We start from the raw sequence: 19746 nt of genomic DNA, 5'->3' as shown, positions 1-19746 counted from the left end.
GCATTACATTTTGTGCCATCAAGTAGAGATCCTTGCTCATAATAGGTGTTCACTTAATGATTTTAAAATGTAGTTTTATATATTTATTAAAAATTTAAAAATAATAAAATATACATATAAATATATTTTATATATATTTATAATATATAATTCACATGCCATTTAATTAATTCATTCAAAGTGTACAAAGTGACTTTTAGTATATTCACAGAATTGTGCAACCATAATGACAGATAATTTAAGAACATTTTCATCACCACCAAAAGAAACATTGTACCCATTAGCAATCACTCCCCATTTTCTCCTATACCTCCCCGATCCTAAGCAATTACTTTCTGTCTCTGTAGATTTGCCTATTCTGGACATTTCGTATAAATGGATCATATAATATGTGGTCTTTTGTGACTGGCTTCTTTTACTTCACTCGATGTTTTCATGGTTCATCCATGTTGATTACTTTTTCATGGCAGAATAATATTCTATCATATGGACATGCTGTATTTTATTTATCCCTTCATCAGTTGATGGATATTTGGGTTGTTTCCACTATTTGGCTATTATTAATTATACCTCTGTGAACATTCACATGTAAGTTTTCATGTGGATGTATGTTTTAATTTCTCTTGGGTAGGTACTTAGGAGTACAGTTACTAGATCATATGCTAATTCTGTTTAACCAGTTGAGAAACTGTCAGACTGTTTTCCAAAGGGGCTGCACCATTTCACTTTCCCACTGGCAGGGTATGAAGGTCCCAATTTCTCCACATCCTTGCTAACAATTAATGTGGTTTCAAGCCATCCTATTGGGTATGAAGTCATGCATCATTTGATTTTGATTTGCATTTATGTCATGGCTAATGCTGATTGAGTATCTTTTCATGTTTTTTTTTGGCCATGTGTTTATCTTCTTTGGAGAAGTATCTCTTTAGATCCTTTGCTCTTTTAAAATTGAGTCATTTGTCCTTTATTATGGAGTTGTACGAATTCTTCATATATTCTGGATGTAAGTTCCTCATTAGATATATGATTGGCAAATATTTTCTTCCATTCTGTGGGTTGTTCTTTTCATTTTCTTTATAGCGTCTTTTGAAGGACAAATATTTTTAATTTGATGAAATGTTTTGTTTTCTTTTGTTGCTCATACTTTTGGTGTCATATCTAAGAAGGCTTTGCCTAACTCAAGGTCACAAAGATTTACTCCTATATTTTCTTTAAGAGCTTTACAGTTTTTGCCCCTACATTCAGGTCTGAAATCTATTTTGAGTTAATTTTTACATGTGGTGTGAGGAAGAGGTCCAAATTAATTCTTTGCATATGGAAATACAGTTGTCAAAAATCAAACACCATTTTTCAAAGAGACTCTTCTTTCTGCATTGTATTTTCTTGGCCTTTCTGTCTAAAATCAATTGACTTAAATGTAACGATTTATTTCTAGACTCTGAGTTCTATTTCATTGATCTATATTTATATCCTCACGTTAGTACCACACTATTTTGACTGCTGTAACTTTGTAATAAATTTTGAATTTGGGAAGGTTGAATCTTCAAATTTTGCTCCTTTTGAAGATTGTTTTGGCTCTTCAGGATCACTTGTTTTCAAATGAATTTTAGAATCAATTTCTGAATTTTGGCAAAGAGGCTACCTGGGATTTTGATAGGGATTGCATTGAATATGTAGATGTATTTGGGAAATAGTACCATTTTAACAATATTAAGTCTTTTGATCCACAAATGATTTTGCTCTTCTTATTTTATTGTGTCATGCATAGGGATTGAAGTATGAACGTGGAGGGAAATTTTTGTCCATTAACCCCCCTATATTACAATTGGTTTTAATTATTTTACATTGGAATAACCATTGAATATTTCACTATGCTACTCATTAGAACTGTAAGCTTCTTTAGGGCAGGATATATATTAATTATTTTTGTATTGCTGAGAGTTTATGTCATAGTTGTTTAAGAAAAGCATTTTTTTAACACCAAAAACCCCTGTAATATGTATATGTGTATAAAGGGATAGAACAAGGGCTTACAGTGTATATGTGTATATGTGTATAAAGGGATAGAACAAGAGCTCACAGGAGCAAGGGCTCTAAAAGAGATAGAATATTAGCAGTACTATGAAATTACCATTAATAACAAATGGCTAACTGACATTTTTTTAGGCTTTTAATTCATATATATTCATAGTATTCATTTGGAGAAAAATGAAATATTGCTTTATCGATTGACTTCTTTTAAAAGGCATAATTTATGCGTTCTTTAAATTCATTTTAGGTACCAAATCTGATTCCAGTTTTGATGTTCAAATTAGGAAGACCACTGGAACCTGTGTTATACAATGATATCTTGTATACTTTGCCTACACTTGGTGTTCACAAGGTTTGTATATTAAGCGACTTACTTTGGGGCAAAAAGAAAGTGAGACATGAATTTTGTTTGTTGTCATGTGAAATTTTGACCCTTTAATTTTGCCTTGATCACTGCTTCCCTTGTTGGGCCAAACATTTTTGTTACAATATTTAAGAATTAATTTTTAAAAATCATTTTTTCATCAAGTTTTCCCATTGGCTGTTGTCTGAGATTGGGCCTTTATGCCCCCAGAATTGCTAACTAGCTCCTCCCAAAGCTATCTCCAACCTCTGAGGAGATGGGTAATACTGTAGTAAGCTTCCGTTTCAGTCTTTATTTTATAATAAGAGGTTTTTAAGTTCCTTTGGTAACCTTGGGGTTATCCACATTTGCATTTATGAAACCAAAGTTTCTTCAATGTTTGCTAGGTGTGCATAGGACAAATTCTACGAGTAATTCAACTTCTTGGAACCACTCCGCAACTAAAAGCTGTCACTTTGCGCTTGTTGACTTCTTTGTGGGAAAAACAGGTAAGCTCAGATATACACTTGTATGAGTAGTAAGCATGTCCCTTTCACTGAAGAAAGGTAATTTTGTCATTATGCATGACACTTCTTTGATATAGTAATATTAGTGAGTGACATCAATGACTGCATTGAGAAATTTTGATTTAGTGTACTTTTGATCTATAATGTGGTCAGTTGTGATTGACTCTCAGAGAGCAATTGAGAATAGAAAATAATCTTATTTCCTTAATTCTGAAATTTATTTTTCCATTTGTATGGAAAAAGTGATCGAAATATAAGTGATTAGAGCCTTTGTAATTAGAGTGAGATTTTGCCACTTTTTTCTTGTTTTATGAAATGAACAGTACATGGATCTGTAAGAAAATCCCCAGCAATCATAACAGCATTCTTTTTTTTCTGATTAGATGAAACACATTATAATTTGCAATGCAGATGTAAGATTTAGAGGTGAAAATGCTGCATAAAAGGAGACAATTATTATTCAACTCAAGTTGTGAAATTACCTTTTTTGTGAAATTGCCTTTTTAGGATCGTGTCTATCCTGAACTGCAGCGTTTCATGGCCATGTCCGATGTGCCCTCTCTGTCTGTGGGCAAGGAGGTCCAATGGGAGAAACTGATAGCTAAAGCAGCATCGATCAGAGATATATGTAAGCAAAGGTAAGACATGCTTGACCTTTGGGAATGTATATCATGATATATTATTTTGCATTTAATTTTTTTATTGCAAGCAAGAAGTGAGGAAAGATAGGCAGAGGATGTTTGAGTAAGAATAAATGAATATTAAAGTCAAATTGTCTGAATGTAAAATTTAGTAACATCAGACAGTAGCTTTGAGTAGCAGGCATGTCTTTTCAGGTCTAGACTTATATCTAGGTTTAGAGGCTATTCATATATCCTTTTCTGTGTAATAATTTAATGTTGTAATAAAACATATGATGTTACATTTTCTATTTTTCTATATATAAATTCTTGAAACCTAAGCAGTGGATTATCAGTCAAACTGTTCTTTCTTATATTCTCCCTATGTTTTGCTGATTTTTATAAGATGTTTTAATAGAGAAAGCCTTATTTGTAACTCATTGAATGGAATTAATTATTAGGAATTATTACAAGGAGGGAAATGACCTTGAATTCCTGTGTATGCTTTAGGGTTTAGGAAGACATGAAGATGTTAGGGAGATGACTCTGCTATTCTAGGTTATGGGTTAATAACTAGGCAGGAGGTGACAAGACTGAAATAACACTAAGCAAAGCTCCACCTTGCCAGATCTCTATTTTCTTGAATTAGGGTAAGGCCAAAATCTTAGAGAGGAAATAGATTTGATACATTTGAAATGAGTTATAATCCTGCAGTTTCATATATTGATTGAGCCACTGCACTGTAGAATTCTTGGAGCATCATTCTACTTTTGTCAATGATGACACTGTGAATGGTACTTCCTGAAGCTGTGCAATGAATGGGTTGGCCCAGATGCTGATAATGTGGATGATTTCCGTTTCAAGTAAAATCTTGGATCAGACTGTATTTAAGCCTCAGCAGTTCTGCGTCTTTTCTAAGCTTCAGCCTTTTGGCAACACAAAAAACATCTTAGTCTAAAAGTTACACACGTGTTAACCCAAGACTTAAGAGTTTAGACTCTCTTGAGGTATTGGCATGGAAAAAATTTAGAGATGATAGCCGACATTTTAATTTTACATACTTAAAGATGAGGCTCAGGAGACGTTAAACATCAGATCAGATCAGAGTCTGTTGAAAACTTATTCAGTGAACCTTTCAGTTACCATCTCGAGATCCGTCAAATTTTTCCAGTTTTGTTAAATGATTTCCATTTGGCGGACAGTGAAGCAATAGAATTCAGTCAGGCAATTTTTTTCAATTGATATTTTGTTAAATAGAGAGAAGTATTATATCGCTGAGGGGTTACAACGAATGCAGACCTGAGCATTTCTTTATGAAGTTAAAAGCATTCTGGGGGTAGCACAATATATGTGGGATAGAGGAAGGAGAGGAGGATGAGTGAGTGAATCCGGCACAGTACCTGGCATGAAGTAAGTGCTCAGTCAGTTATAATTCATATTATTATGATTTTATCACCATTATCGTCGTTATTGTGATAGGCATACCCACCTTAGTTTGTAATACTGCTATGACCAATCATCTTCTGATCTCAAATCCCTGGGTTTACTGATGATCTCAGAAAGATAAGTCAGTTCTTTTCACTATTATTATAGACTTGAGTTTTTGTCAATTCAGACAATAGGTTTTGTGATTCAGGGAGAATAAAATTTGTTAAGGAGTGTCTTCTTTTTTGGGTAATAATACCAAAAATGAGCCTGAAGTTACAGCAGAAATGATGAAGATGCAAATCTTTGAACAAAAACATATGGTATTATTAGTTGAGGGTCAACGTTTGATAGGCACAAGAGTAAAGAAAAGCATTAATGTTTTTGTTCAGGCAAAAGACCTTGGAGTAGTAATATAGTTCTTTGGCTTTAATCTTGTGTCTAAACTGTCATTTTTTGTAGGCCATATCAGCATGGTGCAGATATGTTGGCAGCTATTTCCCAGATGTTGAATGAATGCACCAAGCCTGACCAGGCTACTCCAGCAGCCTTGGTGTTACAAGGCCTTCATGCACTCTGCCAGGCTGAGGTGGGCTTTTTTGAGTTGTTTTGTATAATTTGGAAGAAAATAATTTACAAGGCATTGTAGTTACAAGGATGTAGGAGATTTTTGTTCAGAAGAGTGAAATAAGACAGTCTACCTTACAAATTCTTTGTAGAGGGAAGTCTTGAAACATGTAGACATTTTCTAGAGGCTAAAGAAAACCAGACTTTATATTCTTCCTCGTTGTTATTTATTTTTGTTAATATAGAAGGAGAAGTATGCTTATAGGAGAACTCTTGAGTATATTTGCTTCTTGGTTTCGTGATTTGAGAGCCTTAGAAGCAGAAGAGGTAAGGAAATCGGCATGGGCCAGTGGCAGTTTTATAGCCAGCAAAAACTTTTGTTGGCTTGAAGATTGGCAAAGGATCTTTTCTTTCCTAATGATCAGAGTGGGTAGGATGGACTGATATTAGAACTGAGTCTCTAAATCATCTTCTGAACTTCAGACTGCTCCCCAAACTGTAGCACAGCAGAAGAAATCTTTAATCTTTTGGAGAAATGTGGTAATTACATCAAAGATCATTCATCGACCTAACAAAAGTTTTTTATGTAAAAAAAAATGTTTTATGCAGCCTTGTAAGCTGCTTTATTATTGTTTTTTAATGGAAATATATTTGATTTATAATATCATATGAGTTTCAGGTGTCCAACATATTAATTCAATACTTTTATAGATTATACTCCCTTTAAGTTATTAAAAAATAATGGCTATATTTCCCTGTGCTGTATAATATATCCTTGTTGCTTATTTATTTTATGCATAGTATTTTGTGTCTCTTAATACCATAGCCCTACCTCCCCCCTCCTCCTCTCCTTCTCCCCACTGGTAACCACTACTTTGTTCTCTGTATCTGTGAGTCTGTTTCTGTTTCGCTATATACAGTCATTTGTTTTATCTTATAGATTCCACATATAAGTGATAACAGAGTATTTATCTTTCTGTGTCTGACTTATTTTACTAGGCATAATATTCTCTAGGTTCATACACATTGTTGCAAATTGCAGAATTTCATTCCTTTTTATGGCTGAGTAATATTCCATTATTTATATTTGGAATACACACACACACACACACACACACATTTTCTTTATCTATTCATCTGTTAATTTAGAGGAAATTCTTTCAGCTTTTCATCATTTCACCATTGAGTGTGATGTTAGCTGTGGGTTTATAATAACTGGTCTTTATTATGAGCAGATATGTTCCTTTTACACAAACTTTGATGGAATTTTCTATCATGAATGGATATTGAATTTTGTCACATGCTTTTTCTGTGTCTATAGAGATGATCATGTGATTTTTTAAAAAAAATTGGGGTATAGTCGCTTTAAAATGTTGTGTTAGTTTCTGCTGTACAATAAAGTGAATCAACTATATGTATACATATATTCTCTCCCTCTTGGGCCTCCCCCAACCCCATCCCACCCATCTAGGTCACCACGGAGAACCAAGCTGAGCTCCCAGTGCTATACAGCAGGTTCCCACTAGCTGTCTATTTTACACATGGTAGTGTATATATGTCAATCCTAATCTCCCAATTCATCCCACCATCCATTCCTGTGTCCACATGTCTGATCTCTACCGCTGGATCTCTATTCCTGCCCTACAAAATGGTTCATCTGTATCATTTTTCTAGGTTCCACATATATGCATTAATATACGATATTTGTTTTTCTCTTTCTGATTTACATCACTCTGTATTACAGACTCTAGGTCCATCCACATCTCTACAAATGACCCATTTTCGTTCCTTTTTATATCTGAGTAATATTCCATTGTATATATGTACCACATCTTCTTTGTCCATTCATCTGTTGATGGACATTTATGTTGCTTCCATGTCCTGGCTATTGTAAATAGTGCTGCGATGAACATTGGGGTACATGTTTCTTTTTGAATTATGGTTTTCTCAGGGTATATGCACAGTAGTGGGATTGCTGGGTCATATGGTAGTTCTATTTTTTGTTTTTTAAGGAACCTCCGTACTGTTCTACATAGTGGCTGTATCGATTTACATTCCCACCAACAGTGCAAGAGGGGTTGCCTTTTGTCCACACCCTCATTGTTTGTAGATTTTTGATGATGGCCATTCTGAACAGTGTGAGGTGATACCTCATTGTAGTTTCAGTTTCCATTTCTCTAATAATTAGTGATATTGAGCATCTTTTCATGTGCCTCTTGGCCATCTGTATGTCTTCTTTGGAGAAATGTCTATTTAGGTCTTTCACCCATTTTTCGATTGGGTTGTTTGTTTTTTTGATGTTGAGCTGCATGAGCTGTTTGTGTAATTTGGAGATTAATCCCTTGTCAGTTGCTTTGTTTGCAAATATTTTCTCCCATTCTGAGGGTTGTCTTTTCATCTCATTTATGGTTTTCTTTGCTGTGCAAAAGCTTTTAAGTTCCATTAGGTCCCGTTTGTTTATTTTTGTTTTTCTTTTCATTACTCTAGGAGGTGGGTCAAAAAAGATCTTGTTGCGATTTATGTCAAAGAGTGTTTTTCCTATGTTTTCCTCTAAGAGTTTTATAGTGTCTGCTCTTACATTTAGGTCTTTAATCCATTTGATTTTATTTTTGTGTATGGTGTTAGGGAGTGTTCTAATTTTATTCTTTTACATGTAGCTGTCCAGTTTTTCCAGCACCACTTATTGAAAATACTGTCTTTTCTTCATTGTATATTCTTGCCTCCTTTGTCACAGATTAGGTGACCATAGGTGCGTGGGATTATATCTAGGCTTTCTATCCTGCACCATTGATCTATACTTCTGTTTTTGTGCCAGTACCATACTATTTTGATTACTGTAGCTTTGTAGTGTAGTCTGAAGTCAGGGAGCTTGCTTCCTCCAGCTCCGTTTTTGTTTCTCAAGATTGCTTTGGCTATTCGGGGTCTTTTGTGTTTCCATACAAATTGTAAAATTTTTTGTTCTAATTCTATGAAAAATGCCATTAATAATTTGATAGGGATTGCATTGAATCTGCAGATTACTTTTGATAGTACAGTCATTTTCACAATATTGATTCTTCTAATCCAAAAACATGGTATATCTCTCCATCTGTTTGTGTCATCTTTGATTTCTTTCATCAGTGTTTTATATATAAATTTGGATTTTTGTTTTTTTTGGTTTTTGTTTTTTTTTGCCGTACGCGGGCCTCTCACTGTTGTGGCCTCTCTCGTTGCGGAACACAGGCTCCGGATGCGCAGGCTCAGTGGCCATGGCTCACGGGCTCAGCCGCTCCGCGGCATGTGGGATCTTCCCGGACTGGAGCATTAACCTGTGTCCCCTGCATCGGCAGGTGGACTCCCAACCACTGCGCCACCAGGGATGCCCTATAAATTTGGATTTTTAAAATTTCTTTTTCTTCTCTGATTGCCGTGGCCAGGACTGCCAAAACTATGTTGAATAATAGTGGCGAGAATAGACATCCTTGTCTTGTTCCTGATCTTAGAGGAAATTCTTTCATTTTTTCACCATTCAGAATGATGTTTGCTGTGGTTTTGTTGTGTATGGCCTTTATTATGTTCAGGTAGTTTCCCTCTATGCCCGCTTTCTGGAGAGTGTATATCATAAATGGGTGCTGAATTTTGTCGAATGCTTTTTCTGAATCTACTGAGATGATCATATGGTTTTTATTCTTTAATTTGTTAATATGGTGTATCACATTGATTGATTTGCATATATTGAAGAATCCTTGCATCCCTGGGATAAATCCCACTCGATCATGGTGTATGATCCTTTAAATGTATTGTTGGATTCTGTTTGCTGGTATTTTGTTGAGGATTTTTGTGTCTATGTTCATCAGTGATATTGTTCTGTAATTTTCTATTTTTGTGATGTCTTTGTCTGGTTTTGGTATCAGAGTGATAGTTGCCTCGTGGAATGAGTTTGGGAGTGTTCTTTCTTCTGCAATTTTTTGGAAGAGTTTGAGAAGAATAGGTGTTAGCTCTTCTCTAAATGTTTGATAGAATTCGCCTGTGAAGCCATCTGGTCCTGGACTTTTGTTTGTTGGAAGATTTTTAATCACAATTTCAATTTTATTACTTGTGACTGGTCTGTTTATGGTTTCTGTTTCTTCCTGGTTCAGTCTTGGAAGATTGTACCTCTCCAGGAATTTGCCCATTTCTTCCAGGTTGTCCATTTTATTGGCATATAGTTGCTTGTAGTCGTCTGTTATGATCCTTTGTATTTCCGCGGTGTCAGTTGTAATTTCTCCTTTTTCATGTCTGAGTTTATTGATTTGTGTCCTCTCCCTTTTTTTTTCTTGATTGGTCTGGTTAAAGGTTTATCAATTTTGTTTATCTTCTCAAAGAACCAGCTTTTAGTTTCATTGATTTTTGCTATTGTTTTCTTTGTTTCTATTTCATTTATTTCTGCTTTGATTTTTATGATTTCTTTCCTCCTACCAATTTTGGGTTTTGTTTGTTCTTCTTTGTCTTCTTGATTTAGGTGTAAGGTTAGATTGTTTATTTTAGATTTTTCTTGTTTCTTGAGGTAGGATTGTATTGCTATAAACTTCTCTCTTAATACTGCTTTTGTTGCATCCCGTAGGTTTTGGGTCGTCATGTTTTCATTGTCCTTTGTTTCTATGGATTTTTTAATTTCCTCTTTGATTTCTTCAGTGATCTCTTGGTTATTTAGTAGTGTATTGTTTAGCCTCAGTGTGTCTGTATTTTTTTAGGTTTTTTCCTGGAATTGATTTTTAATCTCATAGTGTTGGTTGGAAAAGATACTTGAAATGATTTCAGTTTTCTTAAATTTACTGAGGCTTGATTTGTGACCCAGGATGTGATCTGTCCTGGAGAATGTTCCGTGTGCACTTAAGTAGGAAGTGTATTCCGCCACTTTCTGGTGGAATGTCCTGTAAGTATCAATTAAGTCTATTTGGTCTGTTGTGTCATTTATAGCTTGTGTTTCCTTATTAATTTTCTGTCTGGATGATCTGTCCATTGGTAGTAGTGGGGTGTTAAAGTCCTCCACTATTACTGTGTTCATGTCAATTTCTCCTTTTATGGCTGTTAGCATTTGCCTTATCTATTGAGGCGGTCCTATGTTGGGTGCATAAATATTTATAATTGTTATATCTTTTTCTTGGATTGATCCCTTGATCATTATGTAGTGTCCTTCTTTGTCTCTTGTAACATTCTTTATTTTAAAGTCTATTTTATCTGATATGAGTATTGCTACTCCAGCTTTCTTTTGATTTCCGTTTGCATGGAATATCTTTTTCCATTCCCTCACTTTCAGTCTGTATGTGTCCCTGGTTCTGAATTTGGTCTCTTGTAGGCAACATATATACGGGTCTTGTTTTTGTATCCATTCAGCCAGTCTGTGTCTTTTGGTTGGAGCATTTCATCCATTTACATTTAAGGTTATTATCAATATGTATGTTCCTATTATCATTTTCTTAATTGATTTAGGTTTGTTTTTGTGGGTCTTTTTCTTCTCTTGTGTTTCCTGTATAGAGAAGTTCCTTTAGCAATTGTTGTAAAGCTGGTTTGGTGGTGCTGAATTTTCTTAGCTTTTGCTTGTCTGTAAAGCTTTTGGTTTCTCTGTCGAATCTGAATGACATCCTTGCTGGGTAGAGTAATCTTGGTTGTAGTTTTTTCCCTTTCATCACTTTGAATATATCTTGCCACTCCCTTTTGGCCTGCAGAGTTTCTGCTGAAAAATCTGCTGATGACCTTATGGGGATTCCTTTGTATGTTATTTGTTGCTTTTCCCATGCTGCTTTTAATATTTTTTCTTTCAATTAAATTTTGGTAGTTTGATTATTATGTGTCCTGGTGTGTTTCTTCTTGGGTTTATCTTGTATGAGACTCTCTGTGCTTCCTGGACTTGTGTGGCTTTTTCCTTTCCCATGTTAGGGAAGTTTTTGAATGTAATATCTTCAAATGTTTTCTCAGACTCTTTCTCTTTCTCTTCTTGTTCTGGGACCCCTATAATTTGAATGTTGGTGCATTCAGTGTTGTCCCAGAGGTCTCTGAGGCTGTCCTCATTTCTTTTCATTCTTTTTTCTTTATTCTTCTCTTTGGCACTTATTTGCACCATATCTTCCAGCTCACTTCTTCGTTCTTCTGCCTCAGTTTTTCTGTTATTGGTTCCTTCTAGTGTATTTTTCATTTCAGTTATTGTGTTGTTCATCACAGTTTGCTTGTTCTTTAGTTCTTCTAGGTCCTTGTTAAACATTTTTTGTATTTTCTCAATCCGTGCCTCCATTCTATTTCCAAGATTCTGTATCATCATCTACTATGGTTACTCTGAATTCTTTTTCAGGTAGGTTCCCTATTTCCTCTTCATTTATTTGGTCTTGTGGGATTTATCTTGCTCCTTTGTCTGTACTATATTATTTTGTCATCCCATTTTTTTTGATGGGTGCGGCTGTGTTCCTGTCTGGCTGGTTGTTTGCTGTTAGGCTTCCAGCACTGGAGTTTGCAGGCAGTTGGGTGGAGCCAGGTCTTGGTGTCAAGATGAGGACCTCTGAGAAAGCTGACACCGATTAATATTCCCTTGGGCCTGTAGTTCTCCGTCATTCCAGTGGCTCGGACTCGGTGCTCCCACCACTGGAGCTCCGGCCCGATGTCTGGCCTGAGAACCAAGACCCTGCAAGCCGTGTGGTGCAGCAAAAAAAGAAGAAAAGAAATGTAACAAACCAAAAGGAGCAGAACAATAAGAAAGAATAAAAAATAAAAGTTAGAAAAATAAAAATATATTAGAAAAATAAAAATGAAACAACAACAATGCAAAACAGAACCTCAGCAGAAAAAAAAAAAGGCTGGTAGAAGCCTTGGGCGGTTGGGGCTTAATGTCAGGACCTGCCTGGCTGGAAGAGGCCTTTCGGAGGCGGGGCTTAGGCTCAGGACTCATGCAGTCAGAGGAAGCCCCAGAGGGTGGAGGTTCAGGCCCAGGATTCCAGCATTCTTGCTGGGGCCCGAGCGGGCAAGGGACATGCTGGCCATGTTCCCCTCCTATCCCCCGAAGGTCTCTCCTGATCCCCACTGATCCCCTCACTGGGAGTGGGCCCCTCAAGCATGAGAATCCCTCCTATCCCACAGCTGCCCCTCAGGGGCTGGTCCTGTCCCACCTCCACTTTTCCTCCCCACTTTCCCTCCCATGTCCTCAGGACCCGCCCAGCTGGAGGGGCCCTGGAGGTCAGAGGTTCAAGCCTGGGACCCCAGCAGGCTTGCTGGGGCCTGAGCAAGTTGGGAAGATGCTGGCTGCATTCCCCTCTGATCCCCCAATTCCCCAGAGGTCTCCCTCCATCCCTGCTGATCCCATTGCACTGAGTGGGCCCCTTTGACTGTGGGAACCCCTCTCCTCCCCCAGCCACCCCTCAGGCGTGCTGGTCCCATCCCACCTCCACTTTTCCTCCCCCACCTTCTTCCCTCCCACATGCTACCTGGTTGCACAGGCATTCCTCCTATCCCCTTAGGTGTCTGAGGTCCCCCACCAGCACCTGGTAGATGCCCTAGTTTTGAGGATACGCGAACTCCGCATCCTCCTACCCCATCATTTTGACTCCGCCCCCGGTCACATGATTTTTATCCTTCTCTTTGTTAATGTTGTGTTCCACATTGATTTGCGAATATTGAATTATTCTTGCATCCCTGAAATAAATCCCACTTGATCATGGTGTATGATCCTTTTTATGTATCAGTGGATTCAGTTTGCTAATATTTTTTTGAGGATTTTTGTATCTATATTCATCAAAGATATTGGCCTGAAATTTTTTTGTTGGGGATGTCTTTTTCTGGTTTTGGTATTAGTGTAATGGTGGCCTCATAGAATGAATTTGTGAGTGTTCCATCCTCTTCAGTTTTTTGGAATAGTTTGAGAAGGATAGGTATTAACTCTTCTTTATATGTTTGGTAGAATTCCCTTGTGAAGCTGTCTGATGCTGGACTTCACTGGGAATTTTTTTTTTTTAATTATAAATTCAATTTCACTACTAGTGATCAGTCTGTTCAGATTGTCTGTTTCTTTCTGATTCAGCCTTAGCAGCTTGCATGTTTCTAGAAATTTGTTCATTTCTTCTAGGTTGTTCAATTTGTTGACATATAACTATTTGTAGTATTCTCTTATGATTTTTTGTATCTCTGTGGTATCGGTTGTTATTTCTCCTCTTCAATTCTTATTTTGTTTATTTTTTTTCCTCTCTCATTTCTTCTTGATGTGCCTGGCTAAAGTTTATCAGTTTTGCTCATCTTTTCAAAAAACCAGCCCTTGGTTTCATTGATCTTTTTTTTTGTTTTTAGGTCTCTATTTTATTTATTTCCTCTTTGATCTTTATTATTTCCTTCCTTCTGGTGACTTTGGGCTTTGTTTGTTCTTTTTCTAATTCCTTTAGGTGGTATGTTAAGTTGTTTATTTGAGATTTTTCTTGGTTTTTTGAGGAGGGCCTGTGTCACTATAAACTTCCCTCTTAGAGGTGCTTTTGCTGCATCCCATAGATTTTGGAAAATTGTGTTTCCATATTCAGTTGTCTCAAGGTATTTTCTGATTTACTCTTTGATTTCTTCATTGACTGTTGGCTTTTTAGTAGCATGTTGTTTAGTCTCCAGGTGTTTGTTATTTTCCCAGTTTTCTTTCTGTAATTTCTAGTTTCATACCACTGTGATTGGAAAAAATGCTTGATATAATTTATATCCTCTTGAATTGGTTATGACTTGTTTTGTGGCCAGCATTTGATCTCTTCTGGAAAATGTTCCATGTGTGCTTGAAAAGAATGCATATTCTGCTGCTTTGGGAAGGAATGTCCTGTAGATATCTATTAAACATCTGGTTTATTGTGTCATTTAAGACTATGGTTGCCTTATTGATTTTCTGTCTAGGTGATGTGTCCATTGATGTAAGTGGAATGTGAAAGTTCCCTAGTATTATTGTTTTTTGTCAGTTTCTCCCTTTATGCCTGTTAATATTTGCTTTGTATATTTAGGTCCTACTGTATGAGTGCATATATGTTAACGAGTGTAATATCCTCTTCTTGTGTTGGTCCCTTTATCATTATATAATGCTCTTCTTTGTCTTTTGTTATAGACTTTGTTTTAAAAGTCTATCTTGTCTGAAATGAGTATTGCTACCCCCACTTTCTTGTCATTTCTGATTACATGAAATATCTTTTTCTATCCCCTTACTTTCACTCTGTGTGTGTTGCTCTGAAGTGAGTCTGTTGTAAGCCGTGTATAGACAGGTTTCGATTTTTTATTCAAACAGCCACTACGTCTTTTGATTGGAGCATTTAGTCCACTGACATTTAAAGTAATTACTGACAGGTATATACTTATTGCCATTTTACTACTTGTTTTCCAGTTGTTTTTGTAGTTCTTCTCTGTTCGTTTCTTCTTCTGTTTGTTTCTTCCCTTATGGTTTGATGATTTTCTTAGTAGTATGCTTGTGTTTCTTTCTAGGTTTTTGGTATCTATTGTAGGTTTTTGATTTGTGGTTCATGTTGACCTATAACCATATCTACTTATTTTTAACTGGTAGTCATTTAATTTTAAACATATTCTAAAAGATACACCTGTTTTTACTCCCCTCCCCTACATTTTGTGTTTTTGATGTCCTATTTTACATCTTCATTTTTTTAATTGTAGTTATAATTGCTTTTACAATTTTTTGTCTTTTAATCTTCATGCTAGTTTATTTAAGTGGTTGATCCTCAGTCTTTACTATATATTTGCCTTTCATAGTGGGATTTTTCCTTTCTTATAAATTTTTACTTCTTATTATAGCTTTTTCTTTAACACTTAGAAAAGACCTTTTAACATTTCTTTAGGGTAGCTTTAGTATTGATGAATTTTTTTAGTTTTTGCTTGTCTGAGAAGTTTGTTTTTATTTCAGCTTTAATTCTGAATGATAATCTTGCTGGGTAGAGTATCCTAGGTTGCAGGTTTTTCCCTTTAAGCACTTTGAATATATCATGCTGCTCCCTGTGGCCTGCAAAGTTTCTGCAGAGTAATCAGCTGATAGCCTTATGGGGGTTCCCTTGTATATGACTCTTTGTTTTTCTCTTGCTGCCTTTAAAATTCTCTTTTTGCGGACTTCCCTAGCAGTCCAGTGGTTAAGACTCTGAGCTTCCACTGCGGGGATATGGGTTTGATTCCTGGTCTGGGAACTAAGATCCAGCTTAACACTTGGCATGGCCAAAAAAAAAATTCTCTTTATTTTCTACTTTTGCCATTTTAGTTATGATATATCTTGGTGTGTGTCTCTTTGGGTTCATGTTGTTTGGATTCCCTCTGTGCTTCCTGTATCTGGATATCTGTTTCCTTGTTCAGGTTTGGGACTTTTCCAGCCATAATTGCATCAAAAACATTTTCAACCCCCTTTCTCTTCCCTCTCCTTCTGAAACCACTATAATGCCAATGTTGGTATGCTTCATGTTTTTCCAGAAATCTCTTAAACTGTTCTCATTTTTTAACGTTTATTTTTCTTTTTGCTGTTCTGATTGGGTAATATCCATTATTCTATCTTCCACATCATTTATGTTCTTCTGTATCACATAGTTTGCTATTCAGTGAGTTCTTCATTTCAGTTACTGTATTCTTCAGTTCTGATTGGTTCTTTTTGTATATTTTCTAGTTCCTTGTTAAAATTCTCACTGTGTTCATCTATTCTTTTCCCTAATTTAGTTAGCATTCTTATTACTAATACTTTGAATTCTTTATCTTGTAAAGTGTTTATTTCTATTTCATTATTTATTTTCCCAGGGCTTTTGTCTTGCTCTTTCAATCAAGACTAGTTCCTCTGTCTTCTTACTTTGCTTAACTTTCCCTGTCTCTGTGAAATTAGATGAAACAGTTACCTATTGCAGTCTTGAAGAGGTGTCCTTATGTGGGAGTGTCTCTCTACAGCCTGTGTGTGCCCAGTGCCTTTGGTGGGAGAGCTGGATTTGATGTGAACGAAAGCCATGTGCTTCCTCAGGGTATGCTGACAGTTATCATCTTGCAGGAAGTAGGGTTGGAAATGGAGGAACCAGGGCCAGAGCCAAGTGTGAGGTGTGGCTTCCCCTCTGCTCATTGGCCATTAGCACCCTATCGGGAGCAGGGTCAGGTCCAAAGTTGATGGAGTGGAAGCTCTGAGGTTCGGGTCCAAGTTGTCTCTGTTCCCTTAAATGTGTTTGTCTCCTACTCCCAACACTGTACCCTTGCCCCAGAGAGGAGGAGTGCTGGAGGAAGAGGGGCCCATGCCAGCATGTGATGGGCTGGCCACGGAGGTCCAGGCTGCCTCTAATGTGCCCCCTGTGCAGGCACCAATAATGACAGCCCCAGCTGTGTGTGAGTCTCTGCTGTCCCTCACAGCCAGTTACTACCCCCAGCCTCTGCCACCCCAGCCCTGTTGAGAAGCTGTGCTGCAGGGTAAGCAGGGCTCCCTTTAGCACTGGGCATGTGTCAGGGTGTGGGTGCAGCAGTCTGGCTTCCATCAGAGATCAAGACTACCCCTGATACAGTGCCTGTGTAAATGCCAGCAATGGCTGCCCACACTGTGCTCAGATGTTGCCCTAGTTCCAAGTTTCCTCTGCATCTCAGTACTAAGATATGAGCTCTCTCCCTGGTGATGGCAGCCCTTTCTCTAGTGTGGTAGAGTAAGCGGGACTGGAGCATTTGCTTGGCTCAGGCTGAGGCGTATGCTAGGCTAATTGCAGAAAACTGGGCAGCCACTGGAACCATCCTCAATCTGTCCTCGCCACCCTGCCTCAGGAGCAAGCCAGTCCTTGCATGTTCTTCACAGCCCTCCTGTTAGTTCCAACAGCTCTACAACCAGCCAAGGGGGCTTGTCTTCCCTGTGTCCGACACCAGGACTGGGGCACCCAATCTATGGCTTGCACTGCCTGCTCCCCAGCAGGGGTCTCCTCCTATGTAATCTCCCTTTTCCTCTGAGTCCCCTCCCAGGGGGCACAGGTCCCTTCTCTTCCCTTCCAGATTCTGTGTGGATCTTTCTTATATCCTTGGTTGTATAGGAATCTTTCTGCTAGTTTCCAGTTAGTTTTCAGTGAGAATTATTTTACGTGTTGATGTATTTTTTATGTGTTCACGGGGGGAGGTGAGTTCCATGTCCTTCTACTCTGCCATCTTGATTGATTCTTTCTAACCAATTTTTTTTGACGCAGTAAACATACCTATACAATTGTTGTTCTTTAGTGAATGAAATTAAGTAGAATTCTCTTAGCTTTTGGTAATTATTGATGATATGATGATAATGAATATAATATAATCATACAAGTAATGACTCTATTTAGTGTATATATGATCATGTCCTTGTGCTAAGTAAGCACTTTTCATTTCTGTTCCTCAACAACTCTTCAATATAGGGATTATAACATTTATAGATGAGGAAAATAGACCTCAGAAGGAGGTTAGATAACTGCTCAGTGTCTTGGTTTGAGAATAATGTTCTTTTGGCTAAACATTTATTTAGCAGACAGTAAACATCATTACTGTTTAGGAAGTGATGTGTACTAAGGATAGTCTTTCAGACTGTGTACCCTGTAGTTGGCAAAGCTATTAGGGTTTCATGGTAGGGTCCTATTACAGCAGGGAAATAGTTCACATAATCAAGGACTTTTGTTTTTTACTGCTACAGTCAGTAATCTGGAAATGGAAAGTATCGCTTTAATAATTATATTACTTTCATAATAAATAATTCTACCATTTGGGAGTATTTCCTTTTTATTATTTTTTCAAACAGAAATCTACTTGTTTCTGAAATTAAGTTTTTCTTCCTAAGAAATTAAGTTTTTCTTCCTAATTACCGTTAAGAAGTGGTCGTTTTGTCTGTGATTCCATTATGTTCTCCACCCATCCTTTGCTATTCTAAGGCTCTGCTATCTATAGATGCTTATTAACTCATAAGAAGTGATTTTTCTCATTTCACTTCTGTAAGATATTATCATTAACCGTAGTTAGTACTGGAGATATAAAAAATTGTTGCCTGATGTGGTAGAAAGCATCTTTGTTTTTAGGCAGACATACCATGTACCTCCTATATACCAGTTATTAGCTGTGTGTCCTAATTAGCTGTGTGACTAATTTACTTAACCTCTTTGAGCCTTATTTCCTCAAATGAGGATAAAATGGGATTACAAACAAAAGAGACCTAGCATAATGTCTACCCACGTAGGGTTCTTTAAATATCAGACTTGTTCCTGAAAAATTGGTTATAGTCAATGCCCTCAAGGAGGGTCTAAGTAGTCTTTTTAATCGCTCCTCTAAAACTCACATAATATATGATAGTGACTTAGTTTCTTTTTCCAGATGGTATCCTAACCCTTCACTGCTAAAGCTTTGGTACTTTTTTCTGTATTTAAAGGAGACCACTTGGGATTGTTGCATATGTAGCCCCAAATCCATTCCTTCGATCCAAACCACTACTCAAAAAGATAATTCTGAACCCACTATCAGACTATCTTATAGTCTGAATCCATTCAGGAGGCTATAACAATAACATAATCTGAGTGTCTTATTAACAACAATTATTTATTTCTCACAGTTCTGGAGGCTGGGAAGTCCATGATCAAGACGCTGGCCCTTTCACTGTCTGGTGAGGGCCTACTTGCTGGTTCATAGCCAGCTGTCTTCCTTATAGACAACTGTCTTCTCACTGTAATTTCACATAGCCAGAGGGCCAAGGTAGCTCTCTGTAGTCTGCTTATAATCCCTGGCATGAAGGCTCTACCCTCATGACCTAATCTCCTTCCAAAGACCCTATCTCCTAATACCACCACCTTGGGGATTAGGATTTCAACATATGAATTTAGGGGGGTGGGTACAAACATTCATTCTATAGCAACTACCTTCTTATGTTCCATTGTCCTCTAGAGGAATTGAGGCATCATGTCTAAGTATTTTATTTAATAAAGCCTGTGTCTTAATTGGTACCCCAATACTCCTTTCCTTTGCTTGGTTAAAGGCATTTCTCTTTCTTATTGTGTTTCTCTCTTCCCACCCCCTCTCTCTTTTAATGTTATAAAATCCAAATCCCTTATAATATTTTTATCAAAATTCACTTTTAAGAAACTTAACTGAAATATTGCAAATGAGATAAGAATTTAATACATTGTCCTTCTAACAAATAGATACTAGCCTCTTTAAATCCTTTTTGTAATAAGATGGGCATTCATAAGTCAAAAACCAATACCAGTAATCAGTTAACTTCCTTTTATTACAAAGAATACTTATTTCTTTATCCCTTCTTTTTCATCTC

The 19746-nt window shown here is 37.0% G+C and overlaps 1 protein-coding gene across 3 annotated transcripts in view; it reads left to right on the top strand.

The window, feature by feature from the left end:
• Window positions 1–19746, top strand: part of FOCAD (focadhesin) — a 311528-nt gene that overhangs the window by 143243 nt on the left and 148539 nt on the right. For all 3 annotated transcript variants that reach the window (XM_029202338.1, XM_029202336.1, XM_029202339.1), the window contains exons 12-15: window positions 2279–2383; window positions 2782–2883; window positions 3409–3539; window positions 5409–5535. In XM_029202338.1, coding sequence (XP_029058171.1) covers window positions 2279–2383; window positions 2782–2883; window positions 3409–3539; window positions 5409–5535 — 465 coding nt within the window. The remainder of the gene's footprint in view (window positions 1–2278; window positions 2384–2781; window positions 2884–3408; window positions 3540–5408; window positions 5536–19746) is intronic.

The sequence above is a fragment of the Monodon monoceros genome, unplaced genomic scaffold (genome assembly GCF_005190385.1).
Source record: "Monodon monoceros isolate NGI ecotype Baffin Bay Population unplaced genomic scaffold, NGI_Narwhal_1 Super_Scaffold_5, whole genome shotgun sequence".
Taxonomy (NCBI): domain Eukaryota; kingdom Metazoa; phylum Chordata; class Mammalia; order Artiodactyla; family Monodontidae; genus Monodon; species Monodon monoceros.
This window is presented reverse-complemented; position numbering and strand designations above follow the sequence as displayed.